Raw genomic sequence first — 20,565 nt, forward strand, 5'->3', positions numbered from 1 at the left:
AGTCCACAAAGGTGGATGGGGATGGCCTTGATGACGTTGGATTGGGAGCACGGGTTCGGTAAGGAATGCCTAATCCCACAGCATCACATTATAACCCTAATAATTTAGCTTGACATGTAAATTGAGAAAACTGAATGTGAATTTGTATTTCATAGCTCTCAAAAGAAACTCATATCAATAGTTTAGAACGACTTGAAACAGCTCCTCTGTATCCCTACTGATACTGTTAGGTAATTCATAAACTCTTACATCACTGTATCAGTACATTGGTAAAATGGAAGGCATTTACAAACAAAACTGAAGTTCTTTCAGGAAGATGGGGGCAATGGGACCGTACCTTGAGCTCCCGATTCAACAAATGAGCAATGAAAGTTCATATCACACCCAATTAAATAGAAAGATATTATCCCTTTATGCGACAAAATTAGAATTAGTTTGCCCACGCAGCTGAAGAAATTACTCGGCGCGAGAAGGGTTTGCGTGCGCTAAGACTAATTAACGTTGATGAGGTGCTGCGGTAAAGGCAGCCAGACACATCAAAATTGCCGGACCTGCGACAAAAAAAAAAAATACGTGTAGCCTACCGTGGGCAACGAGGCAGAAATGATATTATCATCACAGGCAGCAATTAATTTACAGTACCTCAGGCAGATAAATGTACCATCATTGTCAATGGCCCTGCTGATGAGATTTTAAGACATCATGAATAAACATGGCGCTTTTCCGAGCTGATGGTGTGGAAACTGGAAAGCCACTTGAGTCCGGGCCTGATCGTGCTGTGATTGTACTACCTAATTATCAGTATTATAAGGGAGATAAGGGTGCTGCCAAACTAAGAGCTTATAATGAATTAGTCTGCGCGGCGTGAAAAGCAATAGCAAGGTCAAATGCAAAATCTAAAATACAGTTTGTGCTGACCTTTCAGAGCACGCTGAACTCATGATCCAGTAGTAATTCATCTGTGGTCTAGAATCCTCCTTAATTCTCTTTTTTTAAAAGCGTTTTTGCATTGCATAAAAGACTTACCAAGGCTTACCTAGTTATGTGTTTAAAATACGTATAGCCACCTGACCATGCGCCAGTACTGATCAGAATTAATCCGAGTGTGATTTCAAGACACCGCTTGGCATTAATGCAAACACTTCTTGTCGGTGTCCACTTGTTGCGCATGAGCGGTGATCCTTATTACCTAGTTAATATGGGCCATGACATAGGCAGCCACTAAAATGACAGGCGTCCTTTAAAATATTAATTATTTTAATTGACCTACCTGGTGTTTAGATAGCGTAATGGATAGAAAGCCTCTCTTGCAATCACGCGGTTGAGGTTTTGAATCCAAGGTCTACATTATCAGAAAACGTTGACGTACTGAAGTTGTATTAAATGCTGGGAGCTGTCAACCACATAGTGAAAAACTGGTAAACATCTCCCCCTGCTGGTTTCAGTAGGCACTGTGATGACAAAAGTTTGGGCAGCCCTGGTCATACTGCACATTTTTTTGAATGCCTAAGTGAAAAGAATTTAACACAACCTCTGTAGGGTACAAACTTTAAGGCATAACAAGTCAATCAAATATTGCCTTAAATTTGCCATATGCCACATTTACCATTTTATTATTTTTTTAATATGTTAAATTCAGCAAATAAAAAGTAATTGTGAAGTGCTTAAGTTTGCTCCCAGTAGTGGGTTCTGAGAGTCTTTGCATATATCAGACTACATATATTGTTTTGCCTTGCTCTTGTAATTCACTAGTGAATTTCAAAAACAACTATGTGAATACAAAACTGACATGGATGTTATATTTAAATATCTGCATGTGCTTAGAAAAGCAGTGTGATGTGAGAGGGTGTGGTTATCAGTGAGGAGGCTGACATGGATGTTTGTTCTTTCCATGTGTGGGAGAACCAGCCTCTTCAGGCAGCTTGTCCTCATTTTTTGAAGACTTAATCACTCCCCAATCTCAGTCACTTTGCTGTAAACTGTCAGATCCAGTTTAAGGCCAGGTTCTGACACATGGAAAAAAGATTTATGGACTACTACATGGACTCCTAAACCATCTTAAACCATCTTAGACTCCCAGCTGGTCTTAGCTGGAATTTTCAGCAGGGACCTCTTGACTTAGTTATATATAAACTGTTTTGAATTGTTTTTTTATCTCATATTTTATTTGGCCCTGTGGCTGACTAGATCTTGATTTGCATATCAAAGAAATTGAATATTTAAGCCTCTGTTTTTATTATTTCTGTTCATTTATATAATGTTAAGAAAGGAAGCGAATTTATTTTAACATTTGAGAAAGAACATTTTGAATTATCTACATTTTTCATAAAGTTTGAGAACAGCTTCGCTGTTTCGTATGAATATGAAGATATTCAGATGTTCAAAGCCATTATAGGCAGGACCTTTTTTAAACCGCCCACCGTTCAGAGAGGGCTGGGTCTGAGCTTTCAAAAGATCCGGAATGGTGGACATTCGTGCAGGTAAAGCAGCGGGAAAAAGGAGTTCCCGTGTTTGTTTTATTATCCAACTTTACATGAACTCACGTGCTGTCTGGTGGGTATGGCGTTCTGGTGGTAATGTTTGCTTTTAATTCAGTCGTGTGGTTTTACGAATAAGTTTTCGTTTTGAAAGGCCTTTGTTGACGCTATCCACGCTATCCACCAGACACCTGCATGACGCATACTGATTAAAGGGTTAAGTGTCTCGTAAGGTTTATTTACTGATTATTGCCAACTGTTATTGGGAGATACTGTAGAAATGAAGTAAGCTCGGCGATGTGGAAGAACGCTTTATCGTGTATATTTTTATTATGGAAGTGCTCATTTAACGTAAGGTGTTGTATATGTTACTGCGAATGTTAATTTGAAGGCTGTGGTTCGATTAGAATATGGCACTTTGACTAAACCTTGCTTTCTGAGAACGGCTACTTTTTATTTATGTGGATATACTTTTCCGTCACGATCTTGACAGCAAATGCATGCACACTTCACTTGCACGGATTTCGGCATGCTTAGGGAAAATTCTTCGAAAACAGAAGTATCGCTGATCAGCCACTCTGTGTTCATGCAGTTTTTAAAAACATTACCTGAACTTGAACCTGCGGCCTGGGACAGTGTAGTCGTAGATCTTAGTATTTCGCACTCTTTTATGTATTTAATTAGTTAAGTGGTTGATCCTCTCTCTCCATCTGTGCTCTGGAAAACCATTACTTTCTGTTATCGAACTGATCTGTTTGCTTTTTTTGGCCTACTTTGTTATAATATAGATTCATAAACTATTTTATTTATTTATTTATTCATGTACTAATTCAATCATTTAATTTTTTTTGTTCACTGTTATTATCTTACACTAGCTGGATACCATTTTGAAGGGCGCATCTCCAAAGGAGATTGTGTTTGTGTAGACATTGCTGATTCTGTTAGATCATAGGAATTCTTCATACCTGAACAGTGCACTTGTCTGTGCCAACGATTATTTTCCACAGTTGCATTTGGTTATGTTTCCCCCCTCCCAGCCACAGCATTTTGGTACAATCACTCCAAGGCCCTCCTGCAGACACATCCTCTCTTAAGGAGTGTGTATATAGAATCAGACAGATGGTCTACTCCAAACTTGCCAGTCTGCCAATGTGGTGGTGCAGTATTATGAACGTGACCTATCTGATCTGAAATCCCTACCTTCTGTCTCCCTCCCATTGGCTGACCACTGTGGAAGTTGGGCCAGTGCTCCACCTCATTGGCACCATCGACTTGTTGCCTGTCCAATTAACTCAAAATGAAATGACCACTCTGTATTTGGTGTGGAGGGTGAAGTGCGGATATCTGTGTGAGATCAGAAGAGCCCATTGAACGTCAAGTCTTTGACTACTGAGCCTCTCGCTTGCATCGTATCCCATCTGGAACAAAAGTGAGTTTCTGCTAAGATTGCTTAGGAGGGACTGCACAAAAGCATGTCGCATGCAAGTGCACATTCTTCAATTCTAATGTCTGGCATCAGAGTGACAGTATAGTATTCTATACTGTATAATGTAATTTATATAATGTACATGATGCACTGTATTAGGTCTGGTTTGATAGTACTGAATGTTGGACTGTTTGTAAAATATTGCATAACAGTCTTGACATGCTCAGAGAAGAGTAGATGTTCTGTTGAAAGAAATGTGTGAAGGAAGGTGTGGGGAATCTGGCTCTGCCTTGTAACAGTCTGTCAGAGCAGAGTGGTGACACAGTCCCAGAATTCCATCAGTGTCACTGTCAGCAAATGGTGAATTTGCAAGCCCTGACAAATCTGTGCTGCTCCACTAATTTGTGTCAGGGCAGCTGGAACTTTCCCAAAGAGTCACTCTGCCCTCATTAAGGAAACATGTCCCAGGTTGAAACTGTGGAGGCCTTGTGAGTCTTTGTTCATTTATTTTTATTTTTACATTTTTGCAAGTGGGCTAAGAAAATGGTTACCAGGAAACCGATCCAGTGATGGCCAGCTGACCACTTTCAGCTGTGTCTCTTTGGCTTGGTGTGTCTGTGCCTCCTTTGTCCCGCCTAATTTATATTAAATGTCCGGCATCATGGGGGGAAAAGATTTGATCAGTCGAATTTGAGCAGTCATGAGGATGGGCTTTTTGCACACCGTCCTGCTGCTTGCCTGATGAACAGGCAGAGATGGAGGAGAGTGCCTTTTAGGTCAATCTAATTTGGGCCAGTCTTATCCCTCTTTGTCCTTGGTAACTGCTGGGAATGTTGTAAGACAGGGCTGCACTGCCCTCAGCCTCCCTGCTCCTTGTCCCCTTCTGGTCTCCTTATGCATGCATATCGGGGTTTTTGGTATAAGTACCGTGCTCAGTCTGAGAACAACAGTGAAAATATTTCTTCATGTTTTCTGTCATCAAAAAAATGTGCTGTTGAATTTATCCTTAGGTTTTAATTTGTTTAGGTTTATATAAATGTATGTGTTCTGTGAAGCTATGGGTGCATATGCCCTTAGCGTTTTCTAAATGAAATCACATAATTCTCCAGCAAAGACCTGTGGGAATTGTATTCTGTGCAGTTTAGAGATAAATGCTTTAGATTTGGAAAAACGTCTTTGGCCTCATTTACATGTTAATACTAGTCCATATATACCCTGAACTGATATTCCAAATAGGTGCTTGTATACATACAAAGTCTGTTATTGCATTGGTAATTGGAATGAACTGCAGTGTTAAAGTCTCCCATCCTGAGAGGGTGCGGCTGTTTAAGAAGTAAAAATGGCAGTCATAACTGCGACAGCACATATCCTTTGTTTTACTGAATAACTGTTCTTGAAAAGCATTTTTGTATGTGTGCCACACTCCTAAACCCACTCACGACCCATGGCTTTTGGAATGTGTTATTCTTTTCTTTTTTTTCTTTTTTTACTGAATTAGGAAGAAGCACTCATTGTATGCCACAGTCCTGTGGAAGCCACAAGTTGGGCCTTTCTCTCTGACCAGAGATGGTATCGGAAGATTCCAATGTCAACTGAACTCAGACATGCACAATTGTGTTCACTGGGTCAGTTATTCAGACTATGCTGAGAATGTCAAATACATGTGATGTTTACACAGCTAACACTTATTAAGTATAAAATATCGAGCTCTGATATTCAGAATTTGTTCTGAATTTATGGGATGCTGCCCTTTTGTGAATACTTTATGCCAGAGTTGCTTTTAATATGGTAAAGCCATGTTCATATTCTGCATAATTGGTACCATATAGTTCTTGTTGCTTTTGTTATTGTTACTACTGCAATTCATATTATTTTAATTATGTATGATTGTTTGAAAAGGATGTTGGAGTACTGTTCCTTCATATTCAGTACAACAATGGATCATTACAACAGTGCGGGTTTGATCTTGGACACGGCAGTTGTCCCCTGGAGCAAGGTACTTGAGCTTAAATTGCTTCAAAAAAAACCTCCAGTAGAAGTGGATTCTGGGTACAATGTGTAACTCACCAGGGGGCTTATACCTAGAAATGAGTAGTGCAGATTAGGTCAGAGAGTTTAGTCTCGCAGTCTAGAATGGTGCAATGGTGTGAATCGCTGGAGGCTGGCGTCTGTTGGTTGCTAAGAATGCTGTGGCTGGGTCGGGGTGCAGACATGGACCTCAACATCACGCCGCACCAGGGCTGTTGTACCCCTTCTTTAATACTCACCGACCAGGTCATTTGGTCATGAGCCAACTCTTAGCAAATTAGCTGTAGGCTGTGAGCTGTTGACCCTGTTAATATTAATGTCCAATAACTGATAGAACGTGTGATTCAGTAGGATCACCTCCTGGCAGCTGACTGAGGAAAGTAAAGTCATATTTGTGTTGGGATATGAGGCTTAGTGGATGGGCTGTGAGGTATTGCTTCTGAATTACGTAAATGCAGTATGACAAAGAATGTGGCGTCCCATTATTTTATTTGCTTGCAGATTTGGTCTGAATAATGTTTCTGAGTATCTGGAATACTCAAATATGCAAAGGGGAATGCCACAATCATTTTAAATCAAACTTGTTTTTATACAACTATAAATGAAACTATAAATACAAATAAATCATAATCAAAACTTTCAATTCAAGCTAAAAGTAGTTTATGACATACTAGTTTGTCAACTGTCTGTGGTTTCTGATGAGTTTAAGACTTTAATAGTAACAAATCCTCTTGTCTGTTATTATTATGGAAATGTTTCAGTGGGGGTTTGAGTGATTGGGGCCTTGGGGACTTTTCTGCTTCTGAAATGAATGCAAAAAAATGAGCAAATTCAAGCTGCCAGGTCTGGTAATATGCTGTACATTGTTTTAAAACAAGCAGTGCAGCCTTTCAGGAAGAAACCGTGGTAACTGGGTTGTGTTATGAATTGATTTTTGCCTTCATTGATAAGATACAGTTTCAGGAAGACACTTTGTATATTTGGCTAGGTGTGTGCACAGTTGGCTAGATGTGTGCACAGTATCTCTTATCTGCAGCTTTATCATGGCTTATCTTCAGTGATAACAAATTTTTTTTTTAAACGCATGAACAAGCTTAATACTTCTCCCATAGGCAAGGCTTAGTTGCTAAGGCAGTGTTACAGATTCTGCTTTCACATTACAATAGTCACATAATTTTTATCCAGAGGGACTTGACCTTGCCAAACAGCTTATCTTGAATGGTTTTAATCTTGTCTGTTCAGTTTTGTTCACTTAGTGCTATATTGAAAATATTGATAAAAGCAATGAATGCAATGAATACATATTCAAATTTACAAAGATTACATACATTTTTGTAATGGTTTTACTGAATAAGATACCGTAAATGACCTTGTTTTACTGAAATTATGCATTGTAGCGAAGTCCGAGCACAGTTAGTTTAAAATAAATAATTAAACTTACACCCCTCAAATGCCTGGATCTGAAAGGCATCCTTTATATTTCTTGAATAGTAATGACACTGCCACAACTAAGAATACTGAAAATAATCCCTCCTTGGATTGATACTACTACTTTTGTCATTCATCTGGGTGCCCAGGTCTTGCCACGCCCGTGTCTGTTTAGTGAGAGTGCAGGGCTTGGTGATGTACAAAAGGGAGGATGAGCCCCCTCGTTCACACTTGCACGTGACCGGGACGTTCGCGTGCTAATTGGGTGAGTTTCGGATTAACTGAGAACAGCCCCTAAATCACAATTGTCCTCACCTGGAGCAATTTCCAGAGTGTGCATCTTTCTATTGGCCATTCACACACCTAAATATTTACTGAAGTGGTTGGCAGTAGCTCACCCACGTGCCCAATAGTAATTGGACACTGGGAAGCGACCCTGCGTGCCGGCTCTGTGAATAAAATCTGGCTCTCTGACTTTGATGTTAACACCTGTTGTTGCTAAGTGAGGAGCCGGGGATTCTGTCACCTGTTGCTGCTCAGCGAGGACCCAGAGCTTGTGAGGGGAACTCTCCACACTGCGTTTTGAGGCCTTATCGTGTGCTCGTGTTGTGCAATCCCCTGCTGGGGAATGAATCAGGCGATGAGCGGGGAGGGAGCGGTCTGCCCTGTTGAGGCGGTTTCGTTGGCAGTGCCCTCCCCTCCGCCCACCCACACCCCCCCCCTCCCCCCTTGCATGCTCTTCCGGAGGTGAGCGCATGTGCCATTGGGACTCGTCCCGCCACATTCCTGGTGACTGGGACGCGTCTCAGTATCTCCTCTAGGGGGCTCAAAGGCAAGGCCATCCCATCTTGGCAGCTCTTGGGTTCAATAAGGGCATTATTCAAGCTGCTCCTGGCTCTTTTTAGGAAAACTTATTAAACACTATATATTTTTTTTAATGAATTCTAAGCTAATTTTATTCATTGGAATCAGCTTTGTCTCGTTAGTGTATTTACGTTTTGAGACACGTGGAGGTGAAATTGAACTTTGCCACGTATTTGCCTTGGGCCACTTATGAGTGGGTCTAAAGTAGAATGACATGCATTTCAAAGCAAAAAAGTATATAAAGGCAATCAGTGAGTACTTAAAGGAAACAAAGTAACTTTTACATTTTATTAGAGGTGCTCTTGAATCACCCCAGGAGATAAATGACCATGTGGCACCAATACTTTTATGTGGCAGATGTTTACCCTTTGAACAAGCTTGCATCCTGCATCAGGGACATCAGGCCACGCCATACTCTGTAGCAGGGCTGCCCAACCCTGCTCCTGGATATCTACCATCCTGTAGGCTTTCATTCCGACATTCCGACTGATTTGGCATTCCTGATTCTACTAATTGGCAGCTCAATGAGACCTCTAGCTGTTCCATAAGGTGTGCTTTGTTAGGGTTGAAGTGAAAACCTATAGGATAGTGGAGTTCCAGGAATAGGGTTTGGCAACCCTGCTCTATAAGGTTGTCCACTCACCTTGGTCAGGCAGCTGAACCGAGGGCCCTGTCATTATGTGGACTGGTCCAGGTGTATACTAATGGGCCTCCAGACAGATTCATGCCTGTGCTATCTCTATGCCTGACAAGTTAACCAGTCTTTGGCACTTAATGCATTTCATACTATGACACTACATTACAGGACTGTTGGAAAGAGGAGATGGGCAAAGGGGTAAATTAGCCTGAGCTTAACAGAAGATTCTGGAAGCCCTTTAGTCATACAGGCCTAACTGCCCAATTGTAAAGAAAAGGAGAAATGATCAATGGAGGCTTGGTTTATAATTGCCACTGTTTTAATCTGTACACAGTATCCTCAGCGGAGGGAAAGTTTTAGCTGCTGCGTAACAACCAGTAGAATTGACGTTTCTACCGGTAAATGTCCATGCTTGTGATAGGAGAAGGTATTTTTTACACACTTGTCCCAGGATTCTTGGCATTCCGGTCAGGACTCTCTAGTGCTCTAGAGGCAGGGCTGAGTCAAGCTCAAAGGCCCTCCGTGATTTCCAAGTGCGCTGCCAATCTGTGCCTGAGCGACAGGTCGAACAGGCTCGGCTGGATTGCAGCGAAACCAGCAGGCTCCTGTCGACGGGATGAGAGCGACCTGGCGTGTCACCCCAGTCTCACTCGGGCCGTCTCCCTTTCGTCAGTCGCTCCCCAACCCGTAACCGTCTTCAGAAAACTGGCCGAATAACGCCGTTCGGCTGTCCATGTTCTCTCAAAATCTGTTTTGCTGTTTGCCATGTTGTCGCTCATACTTTTTTCCCCCTGTTGTATTGCTGCTCTTTGTTTTAGCCCATTTGAATGCCCTCCATTTTGTTTGTCTCCCTGGATAATAATTCTGAAAGAATGTAGTGACAATAATGACGCGGTCGTGTACATCTGCTTATGAACGGCACTTGTTTTAGTCTCGTTCTCTTTCTAGTTAGCTCACGAGTTCTTGATGAACGGCCACACGTCCACATGACTTAATGCAATCACAGGCATAAATGGAGCAGTGAAACAGGCTTTGCTACATGAACAGTCTTGTGTGACACTGTTTATTTGGATGCTTTTGTTCTCTTTTGAATGGCTTACACAGTTTTTTAAGAGTGGGTTCAGTGATATTAAGAAATTGCATCATTTGGATATGTTGGAACAACACCGTTAGGGTAAAAACAAAAATCGACCGTTATGGTTGTTTTAGTGTTTTTCCATATGAAGCAGAAATGTGTGTGTGTGTGTGTGTATGTGTGTGTGTGTATATATATATATATATATATATATATATATATATATATATATATATATATATATATATACACTCAATGTATGTATAATAATGTGTATGTATACATATATATGTGTGTGTGTGTGTGTATATATATATATAAAAAGCATAAAAGTTTTATTTTAAATTGGACTGCTTGTAGACCGCTGCTCCAGAACAGAAAGGCTCATTATGAAATCAGTCTCTTGATTTCTCACCTGCAGCCGCTGTGTTATTGGTCACACCCAACTGAAAGCTAGACAAGTAGCAAAACTACCCATCTCCTAAAGAGCCAATCATGGACTGGCAGGAGGAGGAGGGGGGAGGGGCCTAATCGCCTCAGAGCAGGGTGTGGGCCAGAAACTGGGCGGGCATTGTCTTATTGACTGTACATGCACGTTTAAATCTGGGAGTTCCCTTACGGGCCTGTTCTCTTGCGTTGTCGCCCACCGGCTCATTCAGATTCTTTCTCTCTGCCTGTATGTCTGAACCAGTTATTCATCCGCTCTGAGGATCTCTGCTAGGGTGGAGGCTTAGAGGCCAGCAGTGCCAGTCACACTGTCGGTTTGTCTTCTCTCTGTCTCTCTCTCTCTCTCTCTCTCGCTCCCTCTCTCTCGCTCTCTGTCTGTGGGTGTCAGTCCTTTCTGCTGTTCGCTTGGCTCGTCTGTACCAGAAAGGATCAGGAGTGAGCTCCTGTTGGAGTGCTTGTTTTATGGTCCCTGTGTAACCGGAGGACTCTAGCAGGTGAGTGATTTGTACTGGAGTGTACAGGGAGATGCCTGGCATCACCATGGCAGCCCCTGTTGTATTCACTTCATTCTTGCTTTTCTGTTGATCCCTAGGCTGTAATGTATTGAGTTTTCTGATGTCTTGTGAGTAGATTTTCCAGGTTCACATAGCCTACTCTGTTCTAGAGGCATAGGTTCTGTGTTCTGGAAGTGAGTTAGCTTGGGGGGTGTCAAAGTCCCTGACCTTTGTGTACGTAATCCTTTAAATGTTGAATGATCTCTGACACAGTTGTCAGGTAGGTTTTTTTCTCAGACAAAAAAATTGCTTGCAGTCGATACAGATGTAATAGCTGTGATAATGTTTATTTAATGTTATAATTTGTTTAGTAATAGAAAAGAAATGTCCCTGCTCCAACTCCTCAGTTTCCATGGAGTCTGGGGCCAGGCTTACTTAAGGTGGCAAATTAAACAGCTGTTCTTCTGTAAGGATGCAGTGTCCATTCATTCATTCAATATCAATTCTATGTAAACCATCTCTCTCTGTCTCTGTCGCTCTCTCACTCTGTCTGTCACTCTCTGTCATGTTCTAAATGCTTTGACTGGTTTCTCATTTAATTTCTTCGCCTTCTGTTCATAATTATCCTTAGCCCTGTGAACACATGTTACTTAGCTGTCTGCATGTAGGCTGGCATGACGGAAAGCCTGAAATCTTACTGTTTTGGGGGATCCTTCCTTCTCTTTTCAGTGTTACGTTTTCAGTAGAATTTATATGTAGGCTATTGCACTTTTTTTTTTTAATTCCATTTTACAAAGACAGAAAATAGGGAAATTATGAAAACCAAGCCTGAACCCCCAAAATACCAGCAAGTGAGTAAAACAAAAACTTCTCGGTGGGCATAAATCTGAGGAAGAACCTGGCTATTGAGGGAGCCCATCCTCTGTTTGCCAGCTTGGGGTCAATAATTAAAATTAGGCCGGACAGGGAGTCTATCAGAGCAAATAATCATAGCGGTTAGGCAGAATCTAGCCTTAGGTATTAAACTGGCTGTAAAGTAGGCAGTCCATTCAAAGAAGTGTATCATAATATGGTCTTAAGGGCACAGTAATACATCTACAGGTTGTAGCATAGCATGAGGCTTGAACAAAGAAAAATTTGGGGCTGGAGCGGTCTTAGATGGCATATTTATTGGCCATAATCCATCTATATATTCTCAATACAATAAATGTCCTTTGCTGAAATGCTATGCCGGATATAGTCAGTCACCAAACACATTCTTCGCACGTGTCAAGAATGCTTTCGTCAGTGTCACAGTGTCACGTGCATCTGGCATTGACTGTAGATGTAGTACTCTCCATATATCTGTCTGGCCAGCCATGCAAAATGCAGCAAACATTACTGTGGTCTGTTCTTTTGTTTGAAAATACTTGTACATTTACACAATATAAGTAGTTTCTTATTTAATTAATATTTGTATCTTGGCATTAATTTAAATGTGTCCCTATGTGGTTTAAAGACTTTGGACGTTCTAGGGGGCAAACGCTTTCTTGGAACCTCACTGTTTAATGTAAAAGATTTAAGTCTCCATCTAAAAGACACATAGTAGACTAGTGGATTTCTTCACCCAGTGGTAGATTCAGTATACTAAGTAGTTAGACTTGTAATGTAAGTGGTGTGATCATCATCAGACCATCAGCTGGGAGGCAGCAACAATGATCTCATTGGCAGACTGAGAAAGTCAGTTAAGTTTGTCTTTATTTGAAAATTGGCCATGGCTGCTATCTGTAGCTGCAGTGTTTGGTTTCTTGAACTTTGCCACGGTAGGCTTAATAATATATTATGTAAATTGAGCTTCTTCATTTTCCTCAAATGCAGCAAATGGAAGCTGGCAAGGAATGTTATTGTCCATCCAGTAAAGCTTCAAGATTCTTCTCTGCAGTGCTGTGGTTACACTGTGAGAAGGCAAACTGACTAGTCAATTCATTTAATGAGTAGGGAAATAATTAACACATTTTCAATAGCCCTTGATGATGGGAGGGGATATGAACTTATACTGTGGAGAGTTATCATCACTCTTGCTTTTCCAAGGTGAGGGAGGGAATTGCACAGATTATTTAGCACAATGGAAGGTAACTGAACTAAACATAGTCACCTTATTCAACTGTCCTAGGAAAGACAGTACAGAAGTTTGACAGTAAGGTCTTATAACAGTCCTGCACAGTGTTGCCCCCCCCACTGTTCAACAGAAAGTGATGCCCTTGTACTGTAGGCAGTTTTTCTTGGTTGTAATACTGTCCAACATCCTTTTACATCCCCATTGTTAAATCAGGGATCTAAAACAGAATGGATGGCTGCAGCGTCTACTGGTCTTTGTTGCATTTCGGCACTTAAGTGAAAAGTTTAAATCACTGAAGAGCTTATTGCTGACCGCAAAACCACGGAAATCTGCAGACCCTGCAGCCCACCAGGACTGGAGTTTGATTTCCGTGCTCAAAATCTCTGTGTGAAATGAATCATTTGAGAAAAATGCAGTCTATCAGGGCTGATTTATACACTTTTGTTACACAACTAATTTACTGCGTTAACACCCAGCAACTCATTCTGTCCTTTGCAGAGGGTTTACAAGGCTTGGTTTGTGGGGTCTGTCCCCTGTATTTCATTCTCTCTGGTTTTTTACCAGTAGCTGTTGTATGTTAGTACTGAACTAAGGGTCAGGTTGAGTCTTACTGATGAATAGCCTGTAGGTGTTGATAGAGATGTGCAAGGTTCTATGACTAATATTTCACAGCTTGTAGATTATTATTGTGTTCATTTGTGAGTGTGGTAACCAAACTGCAATGCACTTCATGCATAATGTTTTAGCTGTAAATCTATGGAGATTGTATTTGGACTTTTTTTCTGCTTACAAGTTTAAATTTTGGGGCAACGTTTATGATGATGTGTAAGTATTAAAATGTTTTCTTGGTTGTTATTGAACCTTAAGAAATGAACATGGTTTGTCCTCTCTTTAGAGATAGCTTTTCTGTATTATACAAGGATAAAGTTCATTTCAGTCATTGCTTTACTTTTTCTTGTTAGTGACAAACTAGAAGAACATTCATCAAGTGTGGCATTTGGCCTGGGAACATTTTTGTGGCACTCCTGCTGAGTCATCTCATTCTTTGGTTGAAGAGGGGTTGGACAATTTGTGTAGGAATACTGAGACAATGGTCTTATTTAGTTTACAGCACAACAGAAGGAATGCAGGGATGGGGAGCTGTGAAGCGTGTGTACACTCCCATTGAAGCCAGGAGGCACAGAGACTGAATTGCATACAGTAGCAACTGTGTCAGGAAAACCAAAAGGCGTGCTCGACCTCTCACCTTTGACCCTTTCAATGCTAAAGGCATGAATTTGCCTCCTGGTTCTGCCATAAGGAACAGGTTGTGTAATGTTTGCTGATGATTGTAAGGGATGTTTCTTTTCCTGAAGTGGCTCTGTGGTGTAATCGTGTCTTTGTCTGGTGGGATTCTTGTGGGTGACACTGAACCCAGTAAACAGACTGTCACCTTTAGCGCCAGTCAAGCCTAGCCTGAAATCTTCGGCACCCGTTTTACTGTGTGTCTTTGGGAACATGACTCCAATCTCTAAGAACTTCCTGAGGAGCACCTGTGGGTAATACATCAGTAAACTGCCTTCTGTCAAAACACAGGTGTAAGAAATTGACCTTTGGCTGTGTTTCAGCCTGCTTCTGAGCATGTGTACCTGTCTTGAACATATCCGGAACCAACAGTGTGTAGAAATTTTGTCATTGTTTGTCAGTGGACTGAATGTATACTATTGTTTTGACAGTGAAACCTGAATTACTTGCCACTGCCTCATTTGTGATGTGTGAGGGTTACTGTACTAAAACGATCCTCATGACATTTATCATTTATCCAGCTAAATATGAATAACACCAGTCCTCAACTTTTGCTGTCACAAATTTTATCGTTGCAACGCAAATGGTTTGATTTTGTTTCTAAGCCATCTGTTTCTTTTTCTCTTCAATTTACTTCACAGGAGAAGTTTACATCTTTTAGGAAATGTGTTGGAAAAAAATTTGGCCACATACCGTCTTTGTAAACTACATGTGCTTCAGTTGCCAAAATGACAACTATCTACCCCTGTCTACCTCATATTGAGGTTCCAATTCTATTTTTGATGCATGCTTGATGATTTGGGTCCTTAGTCATGGCCTTGTATGTCTGAGTTGAGCAATACCCATCATGCACTTTTGTGCCAGTCGCTGTTTTCCCTTCAGTTCCTGTTGTGCTTGTCCTGCTTCCTGCCACTGAATTTTGTGAAGGAGCACTCGGTGATGAGCCTCGACTCCAAACCCTCCATCATTATGGTAGCGTCATATGGAGCTTAACCCTCTGACCTCATACTCGGCATTCCTAGGCTCCTGGTGATGTCTTGGTTCTGCTTTTTCACAAAAGCAACAGGCTTTCTCTTTATAATGCCTCTGTTGCTGGACAACCAACATTGCAGTTCTTTTTCTTTGTTGTGTTGCATCTCTCCGGATATGTCTGCCCGTGTCCTTCCCACTGTCGATGTGCAGTGCTGCGTGTTTAGAGGATCATATATTGGTAATTGCTGCTGCCAAGAAAATGATCCTGTTGCCCTGCGTGTTATAATTTAGACATGCGGCCACACCCATCTCCCCCTCTCGCTTCTGACAGTAGTGACTCATCCCTGGAAACGTACCGGTATTTCAGAACATTCCCCTTTTGTCGTAAGTGGAGACAGCCAGGTCAGAAATGCTTCCTGTAGGTGTGCCCTCATTACACCTTCCCTTGCGCCTGTGATGACGGTGTGTTACGAAATCTGGGATTGTTCTCTGTACTCAGACCTGTAACGATGCTTCAGATTGCCCGTGCCAAAATGGCCTCCGCTCAAAAATGGATTTTAACTTTGAGTCTCACAGTTCACACAGCTGGAGCCCCAACTCCTCTTGTTTACACTGTCAGTATCAATTACAGAACAGTGTGTGCATTTCAGATCAGTATTATTAACCATGGTAAATGAACATATTCTCTGAACTGATGTCATTCTAGCGGTAAAAGTGAAAGCAAAAATTAAGTGTTGGCCAAAAGCCACGGGGAGGGAAAACGGAATTTTGAAAGATTTTGTGGCCAAGGTCAACATTGCAGTGAATCTTGTAGATCTGCACTACATAGACCAATGCTGAGTGAACTAGGAAGGAAATGCATTTTATCAGGAAGCCCAGTTACTCTCACCTGCACTACCTATGGCAAATAATATTGGTACAATAGAGCCACATGGAGCCAACACAAAATTATCTCAAATGAGTGTGTAGAACATGCAGCAGCAAAGTTGTTCACTCAAAGTGAAAGTCTACCATTTAAAGACTATGAACTACTCAGTGCGGTGTCCATCTGTTTAGGGATAAGTGGTGCTTTGATTATTGCAGTGCAGTACTGCATAATATTAATATAATATTATTAAGGTACATAATATGTATTTAATGTAATATAAGGCATAGTAGTTTTTAGGCATTCTTTTTCCTGGGTGGTATAATCCTGCGGGGATGTTCATCTGTACAATTTTTGCATCTGGACTGAAAGACATCTTTATCTTACATTTTAGACGGCATAAACAGGAGAGGGAATGGCGATCAAAATGCTACAGGAAGCGGTTGCCAACATCTTGAATTTCCATAATTATCTCGTGGAGCGGACAGGTAAGAACATTATCCCATTGCAGATCAGTTACCAGAGAATAAAGACATCTCCTGTCCTCCCAGCAATTGTTTCGCATCGTCTGTGATCGCGCCATAACGGATTCATGATTGGTTGCTTGGTAACTGCTGTGCTGATGGATGATTGGCTTGTTGATTGTAAGTGTGTTCTATGGCCCCTTGTGATTTCAGATGCCAGGGTAAAGGACTACCCGCTGATGCAGAGCCCGGTACGAATGACTCTCATTCTCATGGGTTACGTCGTGGTAGCGTTGTATCTGGGGCCGCGCCTCATGGCTAAACGCAAGCCTTTCCAACTCAAAGAAGCCATGATCATCTATAACTTTTCGATGGTGGCCTTCAATGCCTATATTGTCTATGAGGTGAGACCCTGAACTTTATCTCTCTTGTGGGCCTCTTCAATCTGGTTTGATATCACATGTGTAGTGACTGTTGACTGGTCAACAGGAAACTGTTATTTTAGTGCCCAATGTGACAGATGGGTGTACACCTGTTTCATACAGTTTGTCGGAAAAGCTGTCCTGCTTCATAATAAATCCTGTTTACAGTGATTCATGTGCATTAACAAAGACTTTCATTCTTTGAAAATAAGAATTTGGCCGTATGATATAGAGCTGTTAGACATAAGCGTGGAGACATATTTGGCCATATGAATTAGAAAGTGGAGTTAAATCTCATTAAATCTCAGACATGCATCTGTCCTGCTCCATGTTCATTTATAGTCATTAATTGTCTTTACTTGAAATGTTTAAATAATTTTCTGCTATAGTGCTAAGGTGTACTTGTTTTTCCACAAGAGTTCCACTTTAGGGTTCTGGGTAAAAATAATTTTGTGTTGAAACTTCTCGAAGCAAGCCCACCCTTTTTGGAATGGGTGGTGTATGATGTTAGTACTGGGTATTTGTATTTCCCAGCAGACTGACTGATGGTTTTTCTTTACAGTTCTTGATGTCAGGATGGGGTACGACCTACACCTGGCGATGTGATCTGTGTGACCCCACAAGCAGCCCTGAAGCACTTAGAGTAAGAGATGATCTGTCCTTGTAATTATTTCCTGTTCTGAGTATGACTAGTTTGTAGGTCCTCATCCTAAAAATTGGTTGGCCTTAAAGTGATTGTTCACTTCCTGGGTTTATATATATATATATATATATGTATATAAATCCATGCATGTAATGACATCCTGCTTGCACATTTAAATTTGATACATTTTTTGAAAATCACATTTCACTTTACATTATCAAATTATGAAATCGAATATGATGGTAAAATATTGTCTAAGTGAGAATTTGATAGACCACAGCTGCAGTTTTGGAGGTCCATGCTGAGGAAATATTGGACTTAAATGTCAGTTCAGTAGTGCCAGATAACGCTAAATTTGGGAGAGTCTTCTGAAGATATCATTGTAAATATTGTGTGCTGATTTTTACTTCATTCTAACTCGTGGTTCTTTTTTTCCTCACCAGATGATTCGGGTAGCCTGGTTATTCTACTTCTCTAAATATATAGAACTTTTGGACACGGTAAAAATACTTTTTTTATTCTTTCCAATTGTTATTTTAAGGATTAATAAATTGATTATTTATGCTGAAATGAACTTTTTAACTTGCTACTAATATTCCCTTGAAATGTCTAAGCAAACATGCAAACATTTTAGATGGCTCCATGTAGCAAACTTAAGTTAGTCATAAGAATTAAGGGCATTGTAGCCATATTGAATCAATGCTAAAATGTAATCACTGAGGTTGTACTTTCCTGTATGGCGCTCTCTTGTGGTGACATCATGCATTGTCCCTTTCCCAGATGTTCTTCGTTCTGCGTAAGAAACACAGCCAGATCACATTCCTGCACATTTTTCACCACTCCTTCATGCCTTGGACTTGGTGGTGGGGAATCACCTTGACACCTGGTAAGTTTCCACTCTGCGCTAAGAGGCATTCACAAACACTGTCGTTGGTGTGTAGTGGTAATTCAGAATGGATAAATGCAGGAACATCTTTTTTTTCAAGATAAGATAAGATTGCTTTAATTTAGTTAAAGGGACATGTGTTAATAGTGCAACATTAAGTGAATTAAATTGCTTGTCTTTTATCAGCAGGGGGAATGGGCTCCTTCCACGCCATGGTCAACGCTGTCGTCCATGTTATTATGTACTTCTACTACGGCCTCGCTGCTGCTGGACCCAGATTCCAGAAATTTCTCTGGTGGAAAAAGTACATGACTGCAATACAGCTGGTATGTTTGGATTTTGATTTCTGTGTGAAACACCAGAATGGCTGAGAATTTGTTTTCCCACCAAGTCTTTACATGTCCTTAGTTGACACGAGAATCGCAATGACTCGCAGGCCTAAAATTTTATTAAAATTCCCAGATCTAAAGTTGAATATATACTTTAGCAACAGTACGTATGTTTCAAAGTCTTTATTTCCCCTATTCATATCACCTTTTTAGGCTTTTTTTTTAATTATCAAATTTTGGGCATCCCTGATCTAGCGCCTATTCAGTTCAGAGCTTAAATGTGATTTGGATGGGCAGGCGTCATACTCACTGATTTTAGGAATGTAAATTTGACCATGTGTTAAAATAAGCATGTATCCCACACGCCACTCTTCTCTCTCCCCCTAGACCCAGTTTGTGCTGGTGTCCGTCCACATCTCCCAGTACTACTTCATGGAAAAGTGCGACTACCAGGTCCCCGTATTCATCCACCTCATCTGGATCTATGGCACCTTCTTCTTCGTGCTCTTCTCAAACTTCTGGGTACAGGCCTACATTAAAGGCAAGCGGCTACCCAAGCAGACCGAGGACACGGACGGCGCAAAGCCGAACGGGACTGCCGGCAAGGTCGAGTCGAACGGCGTCCACACGGAGAACGGGTTCGCGCCCCACGCAAACGGCACTGCCGACTACGGGAAAGTGAAGGAAGTCTGAGTTTCAACACGGGACAGCACACTGTAGAACTTTTTTGTTTGTTTTTTTCTTTTTTTTTAAACCCCCCCTCCCAACACCACCACGGATTGTCCAAGTTTACTTTAATTTTCTGTTTCCAAATGTGTTTTGTCGTCTGACGCACGGGAGATTGAATGGCAGGTGTTTTTCTGCAGTTGTTCCCCTCGGTTTGCCTTGGTGACGGGGAACCTGTGGAGCACGACGTATGAAAAGAGGATCCCCACCGCCCCCCGAAGTCTACTTCACAGATTCTGCCTGTGAACCCACGGAAATAAAACCTGCTGGTCTAAGGCCCCCACTGAGACTCTCCTTGCCTGATCTATGCCCCTCCCATTTGGCAGGTATGACTGGCAGATCAGAGAGCACGGTTGTACAGTTCCTACTGATAACTTGAACTCACTTGTAAATAATTTCTAAGTCAAAACCAGTAAGGAATGGTTTGGCTGAGACATGATAGATTTTGCTACTGTATGTAAAGTTAAATGCACGATGCCAAAAATAAAACTAATTTTAAATTAAGGGGTCAATTTTTATTTTTAAATGCAATTTTGCAGTGTTCAGTCATGATTCTGTACTTTGGGTTTCAAGAAACTAATTTTCTTTAGTTAACTTATGCCACCAGTATAAAAGAACACAGTCAACCACTTTGGATTGCTTTTTCCCCAGCTGACATTGTTGATGTAGGGATCATTTTCACTTGAATTCAATTTTTCTAAAGCAATTACATTTTTTACAAAAGCGTATGTTTGGCAACTGTATAAATTACATTTTATACAGTTACGTACTAGCTGATCCTGGAAAAGCGGAGTGAGAATGCAGTCGATCCATCCATCCATAATCTACCACACCTGGTCAGGGCCAGTGAATCCAGTATTCACTCACTTGTAAATAGGAGCAATTTAGACTCTTCAATTACTGTGGGAGTAAACCCATGCAGACACAGTGAGAAGACGCAGACTTCAAAGAAAAGCCCTAGCCCGGATTCAAACCTGGGACCTCCTTGCTGTGGGGCAAG

General features: G+C 41.2%; 1 protein-coding gene across 4 annotated transcripts; it reads left to right on the forward strand.

The window, feature by feature from the left end:
* Window positions 1–2,329: 2,329 nt before the first annotated feature.
* On the forward strand, window positions 2,330–20,067 carry elovl1a (ELOVL fatty acid elongase 1a). 4 transcript variants are annotated; one of them, XM_064338123.1, is made up of 8 exons: window positions 2,330–2,480; window positions 16,490–16,583; window positions 16,773–16,963; window positions 17,544–17,624; window positions 18,068–18,124; window positions 18,405–18,510; window positions 18,697–18,836; window positions 19,227–20,067. In XM_064338123.1, the coding sequence occupies exons 2-8, from the start codon at window positions 16,511–16,513 to the stop codon at window positions 19,530–19,532; spliced, it is 954 nt and encodes a 317-aa protein (XP_064194193.1). In that variant the 5' UTR covers window positions 2,330–2,480; window positions 16,490–16,510; the 3' UTR covers window positions 19,533–20,067. The 4 variants fall into 4 exon arrangements, with proteins under 4 accessions (XP_064194193.1, XP_064194192.1, XP_064194195.1 ...); XM_064338122.1 differs by having other exon boundaries at window positions 2,439–2,553; XM_064338125.1 differs by lacking the exon at window positions 2,330–2,480 and adding an exon at window positions 5,415–5,528.
* The last annotated feature ends 498 nt before the right edge of the window (window positions 20,068–20,565 follow it).

Source organism: Anguilla rostrata, chromosome 6, assembly GCF_018555375.3.
Source record: "Anguilla rostrata isolate EN2019 chromosome 6, ASM1855537v3, whole genome shotgun sequence".
In the NCBI taxonomy this organism is placed as follows: domain Eukaryota; kingdom Metazoa; phylum Chordata; class Actinopteri; order Anguilliformes; family Anguillidae; genus Anguilla; species Anguilla rostrata.